At 36.9% G+C, this 18,293-nt stretch overlaps 3 protein-coding genes across 4 annotated transcripts in view; 1 reads left to right on the top strand and 2 right to left on the bottom strand.

The window, feature by feature from the left end:
* sos1 (son of sevenless homolog 1 (Drosophila)) overlaps positions 1-6,959 on the bottom strand; it is a 62,450-nt gene extending 55,491 nt beyond the window's left edge. Inside the window, exon 1 of the mRNA XM_067387697.1 lies at positions 6,240-6,959. Within this exon, the coding sequence (XP_067243798.1) occupies positions 6,240-6,326 (87 nt within the window). The 5' untranslated portion in view covers positions 6,327-6,959. The remainder of the gene's footprint in view (positions 1-6,239) is intronic.
* An 823-nt stretch (positions 6,960-7,782) lies between these two features.
* Positions 7,783-12,449, top strand: rfc4 (replication factor C (activator 1) 4). Its single transcript, XM_067387055.1, has 11 exons — positions 7,783-7,926; positions 8,023-8,140; positions 8,263-8,341; positions 9,309-9,388; positions 9,476-9,595; positions 9,677-9,820; positions 9,895-10,015; positions 11,590-11,715; positions 11,786-11,866; positions 12,009-12,122; positions 12,232-12,449. The coding sequence occupies exons 2-11, from the start codon at positions 8,031-8,033 to the stop codon at positions 12,325-12,327; spliced, it is 1,071 nt and encodes a 356-aa protein (XP_067243156.1). The 5' UTR covers positions 7,783-7,926; positions 8,023-8,030; the 3' UTR covers positions 12,328-12,449.
* Positions 12,450-12,948: 499 nt separating this feature from the next.
* Positions 12,949-18,293, bottom strand: plaat1 (phospholipase A and acyltransferase 1). 2 transcript variants are annotated; one of them, XM_067387057.1, is made up of 5 exons: positions 17,692-18,293; positions 17,163-17,218; positions 14,747-14,885; positions 13,355-13,623; positions 12,949-13,073 (listed from the first exon to the last, which is right to left on the bottom strand). In XM_067387057.1, the coding sequence occupies exons 2-5, from the start codon at positions 17,193-17,195 to the stop codon at positions 12,972-12,974; spliced, it is 543 nt and encodes a 180-aa protein (XP_067243158.1). In that variant the 5' UTR covers positions 17,196-17,218; positions 17,692-18,293; the 3' UTR covers positions 12,949-12,971. The 2 variants fall into 2 exon arrangements, with proteins under 2 accessions (XP_067243158.1, XP_067243157.1); XM_067387056.1 differs by having other exon boundaries at positions 17,163-17,335.

Below are 18,293 nucleotides of genomic sequence, written 5' to 3' on the forward strand. Positions count from 1 at the left end.
TGCTGACAGTGTGTGTGTGTGAGAGAACAGTCTGTGAAAAACAGCAACACACACTCGGCCTGTTCTCATTTACAATTCATGCATGAAACCTAAAGAGGTCATAATATGCTTTTTTCCATGTTCATCTTTCTTTAGTGTTTAATGTTGCTTTTTAAGCATGAAAAAGCTCTATATCAGCATCACCGTTTCTAAACTCCCTGAAACACGTCACAATATTCCTCATTTAAATAATCCATATGCAAAATAAAGGGGCGGGGCCTGGTTGAAGCACTCAGTACCGAACTTCAGTGTGTAACGAGTCCTGCAGTGTTTACGAAAGACAAACACTACAAACCTTCAGAAAAAGGAAGCTACAGAAGGGCCCTTCTGGCTTTGATCAGAGCTGTTATTGCACAAACGAGTCTCTGCTGGCCTGTGATGCGTTTCCTTAGAATTGCACCATGAGCCGTGGCGTCTCCACTGAGCTCTGCTGAGAGAGAGAGACGCGCTCCTCCCTCATGAGGAGAACCAGCGGACTGTCAAACACGACAACAAACCGACAGGACACGACGCTGGAGAACCAGAACACTGGATCAACTTCAGCACTGATGGATGGATGGATGGATGGATGGATGGATGGATGGATGGATGAATGGATAGAATGATAGATGAATAGAACGATAGAATGATGGATGGATGGAATGACAGAACGATAGAAAGACAGAATGATAGAACAATGGATAGAACGAAGGATGGATGGACGGATAGAACGATAGATAGAATGATAGAAGTATGGACAGATGGATAGATGGATAGACAGACAGAACGATAGCTGGATGGACAGATTGATGGATAGATAGATAGATTGAACAAACGAACGAATGATAGATCAATAAAAAGATGGATGGATTGAAAGAACGGTAGATAGAATGATAGAACAATGGACAGATGGATAGACAGAATGATAGCTGGATGGATAGGATGATGGATGGATGGAACGACAGATAGAACAAAAGATAGGCATAACGATGGACGGATGGACGACAGATATATAGAATGATTGATAGATAGAAGGATCAATAAAAAGATGGATGATTGATAGAACAATGGATAGACAGAATGATAGAACGACAGATTGAACGACGGATAGATAGAATAATAGCTGATGGATGGAGGGATGGATGGACGGATAGATAGACAGAACAATAGATAGAATGATAGAACGATAGATAGAATGATGGATGGCCAAAACGATAGAACGATTGATAGAACGATAGATAGAATGACAGATGGATGGATGTATGGACAGACAGATAGATATATAAAGAATGATAGATAGAAGGATCAATAAAAAGATGGATGGATGGATTGATAGAACGATAGAATGATAGATAGACAGAACAATAGATAGATAGAAAGATAGAACTACAGATAGAATGATAGAATGATGGACAGATGGATAGATAGAATGATAGAATGACATATTGAACGATGGATAGATAGATAGATAGATAGATAGAATGATAGATGGATGGATGGATGGATGATGGATGGATGGATGGATAGATAGAACGATAGATAGAATGATGGATGGACAAAACGATAGAACGATTGATAGATAGAAGGATCAATAAAAAGATGGATGGATGGATGGATGGATGGATGGATGGATGGATGGATGGATGGATGGATGGATGGGTAATAGCTAGGTAACGTATTCAATGATCCCAAAAACTATTTGGACACTTCAGCCAAAAATAAAAAATAGAATATAAATGTATTTGCATTAAATCACAAAATATCAATCCTTCAATTTTTGAAAAATATGAAGCAATAAATATATACTGTTCAAAACAAATACAAAATCTCCAGAGACTCGTCCACAATAACACATTCTGGTTTGAAAACTCATCTTTTTCTTTCCGTTTTGTCCTTCCGTCCACATTGAGAGTGTTTTTTTGTCCTGTGAAAAGAGCTTTTTGAAAATGTGGATAAACTTGCAAACACCGTTAAGTCATGTGACTCATACTGTACTGATATATACATCTCTGTTTATACTGGTATTGTGCCTGTTATGCGCTTCACATGTTTCTCTGCACACTCTTCACATCAGTCCTGCAATGAGAGTGTTTCAGACCAAACATATAACGGCGACCTGAACGCATCAGTGAACGAGAGATATTTTCATAAACAGTATGATCCTGCCAGAAGAACAGCGCGCATCATATCAGTACGCTTTTACGAGGTTTCAGTGTGGTTGAGAAACCGGCTGAAAACCGAAGCAGCGTCTGACAGGAGCGAACAGACGGCGGACGGACGAGTGAGTTCTTGAGTTTTGCTGTTGCTATGGATTCAATGTCACAGAAAGCAGCAAGAAAGCTGCCAGCACAATTGTGTGAGTGTGAGTGTGTCGTCCTCCACAGACGCTGAAACTGCATCCAGCACGCTGCCATTTTGGATCGGCACACAGCAGAGACGGCGGATTCTGAGTTATTCTAATGAAGACTGTGAATCTGAACACCTGCAGCTCAATCAAACTCTCACACTGAAATAACAGCACATGAACTCTCATGGAGATCTGTTCATATTCCGATAGTCAGCCAATCTGAGATTATTGAGCCATTTATAAATTTATTTAAATGATTTATTATCCATTGATAAGACATTTTCTATAAATATTGTGTGTTCAGTCATGCACATCACCAAATAATAGTTAGGCTTGTTATAAATCGATCCAAACCTTGCAGGTTTCATAATTCTCAATATCTCGACCACATATCGAATTAATAACTCCAACAACCTACAACTAAAAGTTTATACGCAAACATACAGATCACTTATGATATATACGATTTAGCAAATCTCAACTGTTTGATTGTTTATATCGTCGCAAATTGCATTTATATTATCGCACAGTGATATCGATATATATAAAGTTGATATGCAAGTATATCCAACTTTCTTTGCATAGAGTACACTCAAGTAAAGATTTATTATATATGCTTTATAGCAAATCTTGATTGTTTATATCATCATTTGTGTGCATGTTCTTTGCTCTCATTACTATGGAAGCCCATTTCTGCCACATAAAAAAATCATGCTTTTGAAAATCATAATTATTACATTTAAAAAAAAAAAAAAAGATTTTATGAAGTCAAAATTATGATATAACACAGTGAAATTATGACTAAGTCATGAATGAAAAGTGCAAATTATGACTTTAAAAGTAGAAATTAGAAATAAAAAGTAGAAAAGTGGAAATAAAACAACACGTTGGGTCAGAATTATATGAAAAATCAAAATTACGACTAAAAAATTTAGACTTACAAAAATCTAATTATGACATACTAACTTACAAAGTCATATTTATGAGATGAAAAGTCGAAATTATGACTTACTAAATGAAAACTTATTTATAAAAATTGAATTATGACATACCAAGTCATTTTTATGAGATGAAAAGGCGAAATTATGACTTAAAACATAGAAATTAGAGAAATAGAAAAGTAGAAATAAAACAACATATTGAGTCAGAATTATATGAAAAATGGAAATCATGACATACTAAATGAAAACTTAGACTTACAAAAATCAAATTATGACATACGTCATATTTATGAGATGAAAAGTCTACATTAATGACATACCAAATCATATTTATGAGGTGAAGTCGAAATTCTGACTTAAAACGTGAAAATTAGAAATAAAAAGTAGAAAAAAAACATACTAAATAAAAAATTTAGATGTACAGAAATTGAATTATGACATACCAAATCATATTTATGAGGTGAAAAGTCTAAATTATGACTTAAAATGTAGAAATTACAAATAAAAAGTAGAACAAACATCATATTATGGCAGAATTATATGAAAAATAGAAATTATGACATACTAAATGAAAACTTAGACTTGACTTTTCACCTCATAAATATGATTTGCTATGTCACAGTTTTGACTATCGCATAGTGATGCACCAATATGAACATTCTGGCCGATACTGATAACCGATAATTCTTCATATTTGAAAGCCGATAACCGATATATTGGCCAATAAATCTAAATCCAAATTTTTATATAATTTTTGATAGCCTGATTACAAAAACAAAAGTCTCACCATTAAAAGCCATGTCCCAAATACAGGATTATAATATTCTCATTCTAATATTATGTAGTCTATATGACAGACTTGCACTGTACATTGCACTGTATTTTCCTTTTTGAAGTGATTTCAATCATATTTCAAGCAATTCAAAACCATCATGGCGAAGGAAATACTGTATTTATCGGCTATAATATATCGTCCAAATGTTCTTATCGGGCCGATACAACATTAAAAATGAACATATATCGGCCGATACCAATATTGTGGCCGATATATCGTGCATCCCTACTATCGCATCATAATCATGTCTTTTTATGTACTTATTTTGACTTTTTAAGTCATAATATTGACTTTTCATCGTATAAACATGACTTAGTACGTCACAATTTTGAGGTTTTATGTCATAATAAAGATTTACCAATGCATGTTTATTTTCTTATGAGGCGGAAATGGACTTCCACGCATTATATCGGTCACTTGCTCTTCAGTTATCGGCACTCAGGTATCAGTATTGGCCAATGATAAACTCATATCGGCATTTCTGCAGCTCAAACGGTAAATTGTGGCACTGATGTCATGTCCCGTCCCAAACACACAATTATAATATTCTCATTATAATATTATGTAGTCTATATGACAGACTTGCGCTGTACATTGCACTGTATTTTCCTTTTTGAAGTGATTTTAATCATAGTTCAAGCAATTCAAAACCATCATGGCGAAGGAAATACTCTATTTATCGGTTTTAATATATCGACCAAATGATCTTATCAGGCCGATACCGACAACATTAAAAATGAACAAATATATCGGCCGATACCGATATTGTGGCCGATATACAGGCTTATTTTGACTCTAGATCATAATATTGACTTTTCACCTTATAAATATGACTTAGTAAGTCATAATTTCGAGGTTTTAAGTCATAATAAAGATTTACCAACGCATGTTTATTTTCTTATGAGGTGGCAATGGACTTCCACGCATTATATCGGTCACTTGCTCTTCAGATATCGGCACTCAGGTATCAGTATTGGCCAATGATAAACTCATATTGGCATTTCTGCAGCTCAAACGGTAAATCATGGCTCTGAAGTCATGTCCCGTCCCAAACACACAATTATAATATTCTCATTATAATATTATGTAGTCTATATGACAGACTTGCGCTGTACATTGCACTGTATTTTCCTTTTTGAAGTGATTTTAATCATATTTCAAGCAATTCAAAACCATCAGGGTGAAGGAAATACTCTATTTACCGGCTTTAATATATCAACCAAATGCTCTTATCAGGCCGATACCGACAACATTAAAAATGAACATATATCGGCCGATACCGATATTGTGGCCGATATATAGTGCATCCCTACTATCGCATCATAATAGTCTTTTTATGTAGTTATTTTGACTCTTTCGATCATAATATTGACTTTTTATCTTATAAATATGACTTAGTAAGTCATAATTTCGAGGTTTTACGTCATAATAAAGATTTACCAACGCATGTTTATTTTCTTATGAGACGGAAATGGGCTTCCACGCATTATATCGCTCACTTGCTCTTCAAAAATCGGCACTCAGGTATCTGAATATGAACACCGTTATGAACATTTTGGCCGATACCGATAACCGATAATTCTTTATATTTGAAAGCTAATAACCGATATATTGGCCAATAAATCTAAATGCAAATTTTTATACAATTTTTGATAGCCTGATTACAACAACAAAAGTCTCACCATTAAAGCCGATACCGATATTGTGGCCGATATATCGTGCATCCCTACTATCACATCATAATCGTCTTTTTATGTAGTTATTTTGACTCTTTAGGTCCTAATATTGACATTTCATCTTATAAATATGTCATAATTTCACGGTTTTATGTCATAATAAAGATTTACCATCGCTTGTTTATTTTCTTATGAGGTGGAAATGGGCTTCCATGCCTTATATCGGTCACTTGCTCTTCAGATATCGGCATTCAGATATCAGTATCGGCCGATGATAAACTCGTAAATCGTGGCACTGGCAACGACAAGGTCATGGGTTCGATTCCCAGGAATGCATGATCTGATACAATGTAGCTCTTTATTTCAGTGAAGTGACTTTGGATAAAAGCATAAATGTACATGTAGTGTGACAGCTGTCTCACCTTGTTGAGTGACGGCACCAGCAGTCCTCTCCATTTGGGCGCGTTCTCCTCACTGTAGAAATCATACTGGAAGGGCGCAGCCTGCATGACTGTGTGTGTGTGCGTGTGTGTATGTGTGTGTGTGTGTGTGTGTGTGTGTGTGAGTGTGTATGTGTGTCTCACATCCACCTGATCTCACACACCGGCTCAAAGCATCCAGCCAGAGGAGGAGGAGGAGGAAGAAGAAGAGCACACCTGCCTAATGTGACCATTGCATCCTCCAGACAGTCCGTCAGACGCGCTGCAGCATGTGTTATCGATCATATATCGATCAGATGTGTGTATCAGTGCGCGCGCATCTCCTCCGGGCTCCTCTGTTATCGATCAGATATTGATGAGGTATCGATCAGTCTGATCAGTGACTCCAGTCACAGAAATCATCTGTTTTCAGGTCCCTCGCTGTTTTGATGCTGATGCGCGTGTTTTGAACAGATCTCAGTGTTTTATTGATCCGCGTTCATTCGGGCGGTTCATGAACATGCGCAATAAAACGCCTCCAAAAACTCTCTGCTCTCGGCGCGTTCCGCGTCCCTCGCTCCACAAGCACAACGACAAACACACGAGCATCCGATGAAGCGCTAAAGTCCAAAGCGAGAGGAAAAACTGAAGGTAGAAAAGAAAGAGTCTCTCCGCGGTTTGAAAGAGACGAAGCAAAAACACTGAGCGTGTGATGACGCAATGACGCACGGCGGCGCAGACAACACTAACGGAGCACCGATCACTTCGGGAATGTGGAATATAATAAGTATAAAATAATAAATAATAACAATAGATCATTTTTAAGAAGTATAATAATATAAAATATTAAATATACATAAAAACTAAAAAGTACACGCTCACTTTATTTACATCTCTACAATTTTGAGAAATAGAAATAGTTTGGATGTACAGCTTGGTGTTGTTTTAATAAATAATACTGATTTTTAGTTAGCGAATATGATTAATCTCTGGGTTTTTAGAGTGTGATGACGCAATGACGCACGGCGGCGCAGACAGAACTAACAGAGAGCAGTGACGCAGAATTTAGATCACTCCCGTCACCAGGAAAACAGAAGCACATAATATTTTTTTCAAATATAATACGTATAATATTTTTTTTAATTAAATATGCATTATAAAACAAAAAGTGCGTACTCAGTTTACGATTTTGAGAAGCTTGATTTTGTTTTCAAATCAATAGTGTCTTTTATTAATACATTTGTTTAATCTCTGGATTTTTTAAAATCATTTTTATGGATGATAAACATTTAAAAATAAATTAAGGATGGTTTAATGTTCTTCCACTTCCATAATAATTAATAAATAATAAATTATGTTTCTTGAAAAACCATCGAATGATTTGAAATACAAATTCTTGTCTGTGTGATAATATTACTAACGACATTAATATTATTATTAGTTATATTATTACACAAACACACACACACAAAAACAAGCATAATCTAAAGCAAAACATTCAGCGTGAATGTTATCACGTGACAACGAGCAGCAGCGGCGCGCACCATTGACGTACACGCGCAAACGACATTCGTGCATCTCTGGCGGGAATCTGACGGAGTATCAACAAACCTCCGTTTCATTCACATTTATTCGACAATAAAGAGATATATTCTGCCTTATTCTCTTCCATCGGTCGTGTCAGCTTTAGGTGAGAGCGGCTATCACCTCAGTAAATGGAGATAAATGATGAAATTTGATGATGAAGAAGTTTAAATGATAGTTTTCTCTCTTCTGTTGTTTACAGCAGGAGATATGCAGGCGTTTTTGAAAGGAACCTCATCACAGAGTGTTAAAGCTCAGAAACCTTCATCATCATCAGGTGGAGAGAAGAAGCAGAGAGCAGTGCCCTGGGTGGAGAAATAGTGAGACTTCATCATATATGCACCATATTCATGTCATCTGAGAGTGAATCATGCATTTTTGCTCCAAAGTGTGTTCATAATTCACCTCAGATTTCATCTGTGTGTGTTTTTGATCTCTTCAGCAGACCAAAGTGTGTGGATGAAGTGGCTTTTCAGGAGGAGGTGGTTGCAGTACTGAAGAAATCTCTAGAGGGCGCTGATGTGCGTGATTCTCCTTCACTACACTGATCTGTTTGTGAAATCTGAATCATCAGAACATTTGTGATGAAATTAGTGTCATTTAATGAGGTCAGAAAAGTTTCACACTGAGTCAGTAGCTTAATTTCAAAAGAGTCACGCTCTTTCCTCTCTGTTATTATCATAAACTAAAAATACATATTAAAAAGTACTTTTAAAGGGTTAGTTCACCCAAAAATGTTTACTCACTCTCTTCAGAACACAAATTAAGATGTTTTTGATGAAATCCGATGGCTCAGTGAGGCCTGCATAGCCAGCAATGACTTTTCCTCTCTCAAGATCCATTAAAGGATTACTCCACTTTTAAATAAACTTTTCCTAAAAATTTACTCACCCCCATGTCATCCAAGATTTTCATTCGGTTTCTTCGGGCAAAAAGAAATTAAGGTTTTTGATGAAAATAATCCAGGATTATTCTCCTTATAGTGGACTTCAATGGCCTCCAAACGGTTGAAGGTCAAAATTACATGCTACGAATGTGCACCGATCTGCACTTCGAAATATAACCGGGGAAAAGTAGACCATCCGGGTATCTTTGGAATACTCATTTCAACATACAACGATTTGGGACATACTAATTTTTATTTCAAATACTATTTAGGACGGATAGTATGCAAATTGGGACACAGCAATGTTTTAGCATTGTTAGCATTATTAGATGCCAAGGCAAATTTTCAAATTTCAAAGTTGAAGGACTAAAATTACTAAAACTGAAATAAAAATTAATAAAGAGAACTTATTTTATTTAAATTAGTTGCCAAGGCAAAATTAATCATTTCTGTTTAAGCTGAAGTATTAAAATTACTAAAACTGAAGTAAAAATTAAAAAAAAAAAATACTAAAACTTTTAAAATGACAATAAAAACATAAGTAGTAATTAAAAATAGAATGAATCCTCTGACAGTGTAATAATGCTGTGGTGTTCTTACAGCTGCCCAACCTGCTGTTCTATGGACCTCCTGGAACAGGAAAGACGTCCACCATCCTCGCGGCTGCCAGAGAGCTTTATGGGTAAGAACTGTACCTGTGTTCATGCAGACGTGATGATGCAGATTCACGTTTGCTCATATGCTGCTGTGTGTGTGTGTGTGTGTGCAGACCTGAGCTGTACCGACAGAGAGTTCTGGAGCTCAACGCGTCTGATGAACGAGGGATTCAGGTGGTCCGTGAGAAGGTGAAGAACTTTGCCCAGCTGACGGTGGCCGGCTCGCGAACAGAGTGAGTTACGCCACCACTAAACGCGATGGTTTCCCGCTGATCATGTTTTTCTGAATGCAAGCTTTCCTTTCTGATTCCCAGTGGGAAGCCTTGTCCGCCGTTTAAGATCATCATCCTGGACGAGGCGGATTCCATGACCAACGCCGCTCAGGCGGCGCTCCGACGCACAATGGAGAAAGAGTCTCGAACCACTCGATTCTGTCTCATCTGCAACTACGTCAGCCGGTCAGTGTGAACGCACAAACGCACCATGAGCCTCTTCTACAGCACCGACTCTTAACTCATGCTTGTTTCTTCAGGATCATTGAGCCTCTGACCTCCAGATGCTCCAAGTTCCGCTTCAAACCGCTGGCCAATGACATTCAGCAGGAGCGTCTGCTGGAGATCTGTGGGAAGGAGAACCTCAAGTACAGCAACGATGTAAATGGAGCAGTTTTGTTTATTATTATCCATGAAATATGGTTGGTTATCACTGTCGCTCATCGATTGAATTTCGATGTTTCAATCCAAAAACTGCGGTGTATGATTACACAATTAATTGTTACAAGATCCCGATCTCATTCATAAATGAAAACGATTCGGCTGTATCTATTGAATCTTTGACAAGTACGATCGCAGCAAACATTCAGATCTGTGTTCAGACCCAGAGAGAGCAGTTGTCATGTTTAGGTATGAAACAGCTTCACAAACAGTCTTTTCTACCACACAGCATCATCATTTCTGTCTTAGAATAATTAAAATTATCACAGAAGTACTGGGATAAAAGGTTAAAGTTCAGATATAAACACTGATGTCTACGGGAGTTATCAAAACAGAGTAATTCACCTTTGAAAGTAACTTTTGTAAGATTTGACATGTTGCTATCCCTTTAAGTGGATTCTGGCTAACTTACTGACTAGCACCTCTGATTGGCCATTGCATTCATGCACTCAATAGAAATGACTGTGATTGGCTACAGTGATCAGTGCTTGTAAAAACTGTAAATAGAAACTTTTGACTGTCAGAGAGCTCAAACAAACACGAACGAGACTGTTTGGAAGCAGCGTCTATAAGAAAATGTACTGTAGTACTGGTATGTTTGACAACCCTACCATGAAATGTTAATAATTAATAATTAATAATTCACCAGTAGGGTTAGGTATCGTTTGCATTTTAGTGACTCCGATTCTGCTTATTGATTCCAATAAGGTAAAAACAGGAATCGTGATATGACTTAATGTGATTATTAAACCTCAAAAGACTATGATTTAGTTAAATGTGAGTGCTGCATGTTTGAAAGTAAAAGCATGTTCTCCAGGCTCACACTTTCAGAGCAGTTCGTTATCACCGAAAAGCCCACATTTACGCCAAGTTGATGAACAGTGTTTACCTTAGGATGTTTACATTGTACTTGCAAGATTGTAGCGTTTCTAAAAAGTGCATCTGCGCTGTATGCAGGGGGTAACCGCTATATTTCTGCTACTGTCAGAAGGTGAAATTGCATTTTCATTCAGCTGGTGAATCAAAAAGAAGCTTAATGTGCATTATAAAAATCTAAACAATTAAGATAAGAGATATAAAATGATATTTTAAATGAATGTAATAAATAATCATATTTTAAATTTAAGCATTTGACGTATCCCTTTTCTTTAAAAAGGTTTAAAGGCTGAAATGTGAGGTTTAAAACTTTTTTGTTTGATTTGTAAAGTTGTTTAAATTGTCATTTTATGGTTGCATGTTACCCTAGACGTTGCTCTACCCTATATGGAGTTAATTTTATTTGTGCTAGTGTTAAAAAGCCCTAAATTTGATTTTAAAAACCTTGCAGATCCCCAACCATCCAATCAATTCCCAACGGACAAAATCAAGTCCCGTCTGACATTTGTTCTACGAGAAGTCGTTTCACTCAGATATAGACGTCCCAATAGAGAATGCCGACTTTAAAGCACAAACTCTCTTTTATCGACTAAATATTTTATCGAATGTGTGTGTGAAATGTTTCATGTGTGTTAAAGGGAATCGAGGCTCTGGTGAAAGTGTCAGAAGGAGATCTCCGGAAAGCCATCACGTATCTCCAGAGCGCCGCGAGACTCAACGCTGAGCGGGAAATTACTGAACAAATCATCATCGAGATCGCCGGGGTGAGTGAACGTACCTGATTGAGACCCAGATTTTGAATAAACCATCTCAAAACAATACTTTCTTTTCAAGGTGGTTCCACCCAAAGTGATTGAAACGCTCCTCCAGACCTGTTACAGAGGTGCTTTTGAAAAGCTGGAGCTCGCTGTGAAGGTGAGACATTTTGCTTTAGATACTTGTACTGGGAAAACGAGACAAAAATACTGAGGAAGAACATCATTTTTTGCCATCTGTGAATGTTTTCAGATATCAATTTTCTGTGTCTTGACTGCTAAGCTCGTTTTGATTTGTGCAGGATCTGATCGATCAGGGATACGCTGCAAACAATGTTCTCAACCAGTTACATGACGTCATCATCGAAGAGAAGCTGAGCGATAAACAGAAGTCTGTCATTGCAGAGAAGATGGCCGTAAGTGAACCTTCACTGTTCATGAACCAAGAGAGTTTAAAATGTTTTCTTGTTTTGTGAAAATGTGTTGGTTTTGTTGAGATCAAATGTTCTGATGTGTGTCTTTCAGGAGGTGGATAAGTGTCTGTCAGACGGCGCAGACGAGTATTTGCAGTTATTGAGTCTGTGTTCTGTCATCATGCAGCAGGCTGCACAGAACACCTGAGCCGACCAATCAGCAGCTCCGTTACACTTCAGCTGACCAATCAGCATTGTGCTACTTTCACAAGTCGCTGCCAAGATTTTCACCTTTTTGTACATTTGATATATGTAATTAAAACATTTATTTCCAATATATGTTGTGGGTTGTTGTTTTTTTGTTCGAAACTGGCGGTTATGGTAAGGGGCGGGACATTTCCCAAGCACACTCAAACCACTTAACCAATCACAACACACTGGTCCAGCTGACCAATCAGAGCACATTGTGCTTTTCAGAAGGACAGGCTTCATAGAGACGGGAACTAAACAGAGCGTTACTGACAGACAGGGAAGAGAGGAGCAGCAACAATGGAGAATATGAGGAAAATTAGGTGTTTTTGAACATTCAAGAATACAATAAGCTCCTTTATCTAGACAAAATTCTAGTTTTTATTTAATTTCTATGAATACCATATCAAGTTGTCACAGCAAAGGTTCATTGCATTGTCACACACAACTTGTTTTCAACTTAAAAAGCTGAGTATATCGAGGACATATAACTTTTGTCAGATGCCCTACAGTCTTTCCATCCAAATGAAAAGGTCAGCAGATGTAATTCAGATCACTCCATATATATATATAACGTCTTGTGTGGTCTGAGCTTCAGCAGATCTAGAACGGTCTGTTTCTGGAGCGTGTGTTGATCAGTCCCAGCACTGAGAAAGCACTTGCTGCAGCCGTCACCAAACTGATGGCGCCTATCGCCCGTGACGCCTGTGAACGCAGACGGAATGACAATGCATCAGTATGGATGTTCTTACAGAAAAAAAGTACAGTGATGAGCTTCTGACTAAATACCATATTCATCTATCAAGGCATTTACATGGTACTTGTCTAACTAGACAGCATTTTTGGTCGGAGCACCCATGATGCCTCAAATTGCATCTTCACTAGATTTGAAACATGCCAAAATACCATATCAGATGATGCTATTTGCATAGTGCTGATTGAATACCAAAATCCTGAAACATGGTAATAATGTGGTACTTTTTAACCTGTTCAGACACTCCCTCCCCATAGCGAAGAAGAGTGACAAAGTGTTCACAGTTGCTGCCCAGCAGGTCATATGACACCTCCTGTCCAATGAGGAGCTGAGCTCGCTGAATGATCTCAGAGACGGGCAGTGGCGTGTGATTGTCATCATATTTATTGTTGATCCTGAATGAATCTGCCCCCACAACTTCCTTCAAGAGCTGCATGCGGACCACGGCCTTCCGGCTGAACACAGATTTCACGCTGGACATGGCGGCTGCTTGACCCTCATCTGACGGGAAGAAAACACGTTTAAAGATGTCTGCACTCAAATGATTATGTATTTGAATTGCATTTTAAAAATCACATGCGTTTGGACACAGTTTTAACATAAATAAACTTAACGTGATGCATATTTGTAAGTCATACATAAATGAAACAGGTCAGATTTCTGTAATAGCACTGATTGGGTTTTAAATACACAATAAGCAGATTTATATATGTATTATCAATAAATCTGCCATTTTTTCATATTTTGTAATACTAAAAAATGTTAAGTTAAAAACAACCCAAGTTGGGTTGAAAATGGACAAACATCGAAATGGGCAAACATTTAACTCAACTGCTAGGTTAAAACAACCCATTCACTGGGTTTGTCCATTTTTAACTCAACTTGGGTTTTTTTTAACACAGCATTTTTTATTTTAGAGTGAACTGATTTACACATTTATGCTGATTTTAAGCAATTTCAGTAAATGCATTTTGAAAATCTGATTATTTAAATAAAATAAAATAGATAGTATATAATAAACTATGATGTTATAATTACCTGTTTCATTTATGTATGACAGACAAATATGCAAGTTTATTAGTTCATTTATGTGCATATGCAGGGGGTAACCGCTGTATTTCTGCTGTTCTGTAAGTGCCACCTACTGTCAGAGGATGAAATTGCATTTTCATTCAGCTGGTGGATCAAAAAGCAGCTTAATGTGCATTATAAACAATTAAGATAAGATATGTAAAGTCATATTATAAATGAATAAGCTGTTGGTAACACTTTCCATTAAGGTCCATTAGTTAACATTGGCTAATGCATTATTAACTAACAACGAGCAATATGTTTGTTACAGTATTTACTAAACAGTGTTAACGATAAATCATATAAAATACAGTTCATTGTTAGTTCAGGTCCATTAAATAGATACAGATACAACTTTTGATTTTTATAATGTATTAGTAAATGCTCAATTTAAGTGAAGTCAACTAACATTAACAAATGTAAAGTTGTTTTAAACTGTTTAATCCAAATGAACTGAGCTTTTATATGCAATTCAGATACAGCAATCTTAAATTTAGGGCTAAATATTTTTTGAGAGTGTAGCTTTGAGTTATTTTTGAGACATGACACTGACCGACAGGAGTGAGGTTGATGATGTATCCGTCTCCCAGGTAAAGAGCCCAGTGCTGATAGGCTGGTCTGAAGATCTCGATGAGGTCACCAGGCTGGGGTTCCTCATTAGATTGATAAGTATCAGGTTCACTGGAGGCCATCTGAAGCAATCAGAGAAACTGACAGTCAAAGGACAGTATATAATGACATACTGCAGAAGTTCGCTTTCAGCAATGAACAATTCTACAATTTGTATTTTATGCATGTTTCTTTAACAGTAACAGATTATTTGATTAATTATGTTTTGTATTTTCCAAGAAGCTTCTTTAATCCTCAGATTAAAAAAAAAAAAATCCACATAATTATTGTGTGATCCTTCTATTAATTATAAGTGCGTGCTGCAGTTTGGTCGTCTGTCACTTTAAATGCTCGTGCGCTTTAAAGCAGGATGGATTCTGATTGGCTGTCAATTGGCTGTTCATTAGCTGAAAAAACATCACTCTGAAAGTGATTCCAACAATATTGTTTCTCTGTGCATTTATAGTTATAGTTGTGGTGTGAATTCTGCTATTCGTTTATATGTATAACGATTTTTAGAACTATATTTTATCGTTTTCATTATAGTTATCGTCCTTTGTGTGAACGGGCAAATCCGTTGTAATTCATCTCCAACGCGCGTTTGCGAAATAACGGCTGCTCAACCCGCATACGTTGTGGTGCTCGCATGTACGCGCATTTGAGACTAATACTTTGTAAATAATGTAATAAATTATGCTTTTTACGCAAACAAAGCACCTATGTCGCTTCACAAAACTCAGGTTAAACTACTGGAGTGGATTACTTTAATCAATGATGTCTAAACTACATGTAAAGTGGAAGTTGCGAAGGCTATAGGACAGAAATCTCTGAGATCATTTGATTTCATCAAAAAGATCTTCATTTGTGTTCCAAAGATGAACGAAAGTCTTATGGGTTTGAAACGACATGGGGTGAGTAAATGATGACAGAATTTTCGTTTTAATTGTGTCATGTTAGTTTAATAGTTCAAACATTAGTACACAAAACAGTGCACCGTGGGTAATTCTGTATTTTAGCTTGTCTGTCGATTATTAAGTTGGCTTGGGAAAGCCAACTTACTGTAATGCTATTTTCTTTTGAGATTAAAATTTCTGACTCCTTCCAGAGCTTTAACTCTACGGAAGCCCATTAGACTCAATTAAACTGCCATTCTATGTATTATTTCTAATCCACTGAAACTCATTCAAACTCATAAACTCTATCTATCTATCAAACTATATCTCTCAAACTAAATCAATCTATCAATCAATCTATCAATCTATCTATCTCTCTATCTCATAGCAACCACCCAGAACAACCATCCAGAATACCTTAACAACCACATAGCAACACCCTAGCAACCACATAGCAACACCCTAGCAACCATCCAGAATACCTTAACAACAACATAGCAACACCCTAGCAACCACTCAGATTACCCTAGCAACCACATAGCAACACCTTAGCAACCACCCCGAGTACCCTCGCAACCGTATAGCAACTAACCAGAATACCTTAGCAACTGCATAGCAACACCCTAGCAGCCACCTGTAGTACCTTAGCAACCACATAACAACAACCTAGCAACCACCTTGAGTACCCTGACTCCATCTATCTATCTATCTATCTATCTATCTATCTATCAAATTAAATCAATCTATCAATCAATGAATCAATCAATCAATCAATCTATCTATCTATCTCATAGCCACCACCCAGAACACCATGGCAACTGCCTAGCAACCACACAAATCTCCCTGGCAACATCCTAGCAACCAGCCCAAATACCCTAGCAACCGCATAGAAACACCCTAGCAACCATCCAGAATACCTTAACAACCACATAGCAACACCCAAGCGACCAATCAGAATACCTTAGCAACCACATAGCAACACCAGGGCAACCACTCAGATTACCCTAGCAACCACATAGCAACACCTTAGCAGCCACACAGAGTACCCTAGCAACCACATAGCAACCAACCAGAATACCTTTGCAACTGCATAGCAACACCTTAGCAGCCACCCGTAGTACCTTAGCAACCACATAACAACACCTTAGCAACCACCTTGAGTACCCTGACTCTATCTATCTATCTATCTATCTATCAAAACTTCTAAACTAAAACAAACTGAAAACTGAAATTTTTAAAATTTACAAATTACTTTAAACTTTCTGGACTGGCTTTTTCAAGCTAACTTAAAGTTTGTCTCGACTAACTTTTTTATCTAGTTTATTATTTTATACGCTTTCTTGGTTTATAAAAATCGTGTATAGTAAAAACATCATTTTCCACAACGCTGTTTAGCTCATTCACACACATTTCTAAGTATTTTTTATTTTATTCATCTATTTTTTTTAAATGTGCTTGTTTACTCACATTAACAGTTCTTCTATGTTGATTATCCATCATCCCAAAGCATAATTCTGCACATTCTGAGGGAAAAATAATCCGCTATTTTAAATCTTTGTCCATTTGCGTGAATCATCCTTCATACATAGACTTTAATACTGTTGAAGTGACAGCTGCTCTAGAGGGATCATCAGACAACACTGAAATCAATAAAAATATTACATTTCTGTAAACGTTTCTAAGCATGTAAAATGAGTTGTGGTGTGAAAACAGCCAGAGAATGCTGGAGTAACACAAGACAATGAAAAGGGTCACAGTTACACAAACACAAATAAACACAGGCTCTTACAACACTCACAATGGCATTCAAATAATAGAGAAACAAGTGGAAAAGTGGCATGAAATGTTTTATACAGTGTTTATCAAAGATAATCTTGGACAGAAATACAATTCACACTTGTATAAACTGCATCCTAATCATGTTATTGGATCACTGTCATTCTGTACAACAAATGCATATCATAATAGATTTAATTTTCATCTCAAATTTACTTACTTATAAGCAGATTTCATCATCAGATGAATGATTTCAACCCTCCATCAGATATCCGTTTGATTCCAGAGAAAAAAGCCTCAGTATTTCTGTATATAATGAGAGTCTAATGGAGGAGGAGAGATTTCAGAGTTGTTGCTGCTGCTGCTGAATGATCTGAACTCACTGAGCTGCTGCGGTCACTCACGGGTCACACTGTCATTGTGTCAAAGCACCTCTCTTCCCTCAGGAAAAACACACGGAATGCTGAAATTGAAGGCAAACATTATTTGTGCATTCTAATCAATGAATTCAGTGTTCTGCACACAGTCTAAGAATAAATTCAAGTCATCTGTTCTGTGGTCTTTCAACACTGACCACAAAAACAAACAACACAAAACATGCTTCTGTTTATGATGTAAATGTGCAGTTTATTTAGTAAGGGGTAAAGGTCACCTTATGCATTCGCATGAATTTATTTTTTAACCTCAGTGACTTTTTTATTACCCTATCACATATTTTTGTAATCTCATTGATATGTACGGAGCCCTGCACATGACATTCAAGAAAAAAAATTAAATTGTGTGCACGATTTACTATTTCGTTTGAAATAACGAAACAGTAAA

The sequence above is a fragment of the Chanodichthys erythropterus genome, chromosome 6 (assembly GCF_024489055.1).
Source record: "Chanodichthys erythropterus isolate Z2021 chromosome 6, ASM2448905v1, whole genome shotgun sequence".
NCBI classification, from domain to species: Eukaryota; Metazoa; Chordata; class Actinopteri; order Cypriniformes; family Xenocyprididae; genus Chanodichthys; species Chanodichthys erythropterus.

What these genes read in the sequence shown, in the direction of transcription:
- plaat1 (XM_067387057.1), bottom strand. Translation starts at nt 17,195, where the DNA reads ATGATGGATAATCAACATAGAAGAACTGTTAAT. An exon ending in AACATAGAAGAACTGTTAAT is followed by an intron (nt 14,886 to 17,162) that starts GTGAGTAAACAA and finishes TGATTGCTTCAG; the next exon opens with ATGGCCTCCAGTGAACCTGA. An exon ending in CATCAACCTCACTCCTGTCG is followed by an intron (nt 13,624 to 14,746) that starts GTCAGTGTCATG and finishes TCTTCCCGTCAG; the next exon opens with ATGAGGGTCAAGCAGCCGCC.
- rfc4 (XM_067387055.1), top strand. Translation starts at nt 8,031, where the DNA reads ATGCAGGCGTTTTTGAAAGGAACCTCATCACAGAGTGTTAAAGCTCAG. An exon ending in GCTGCCAGAGAGCTTTATGG is followed by an intron (nt 9,389 to 9,475) that starts GTAAGAACTGTA and finishes GTGTGTGTGCAG; the next exon opens with ACCTGAGCTGTACCGACAGA. An exon ending in AGCTGGAGCTCGCTGTGAAG is followed by an intron (nt 11,867 to 12,008) that starts GTGAGACATTTT and finishes TGATTTGTGCAG; the next exon opens with GATCTGATCGATCAGGGATA.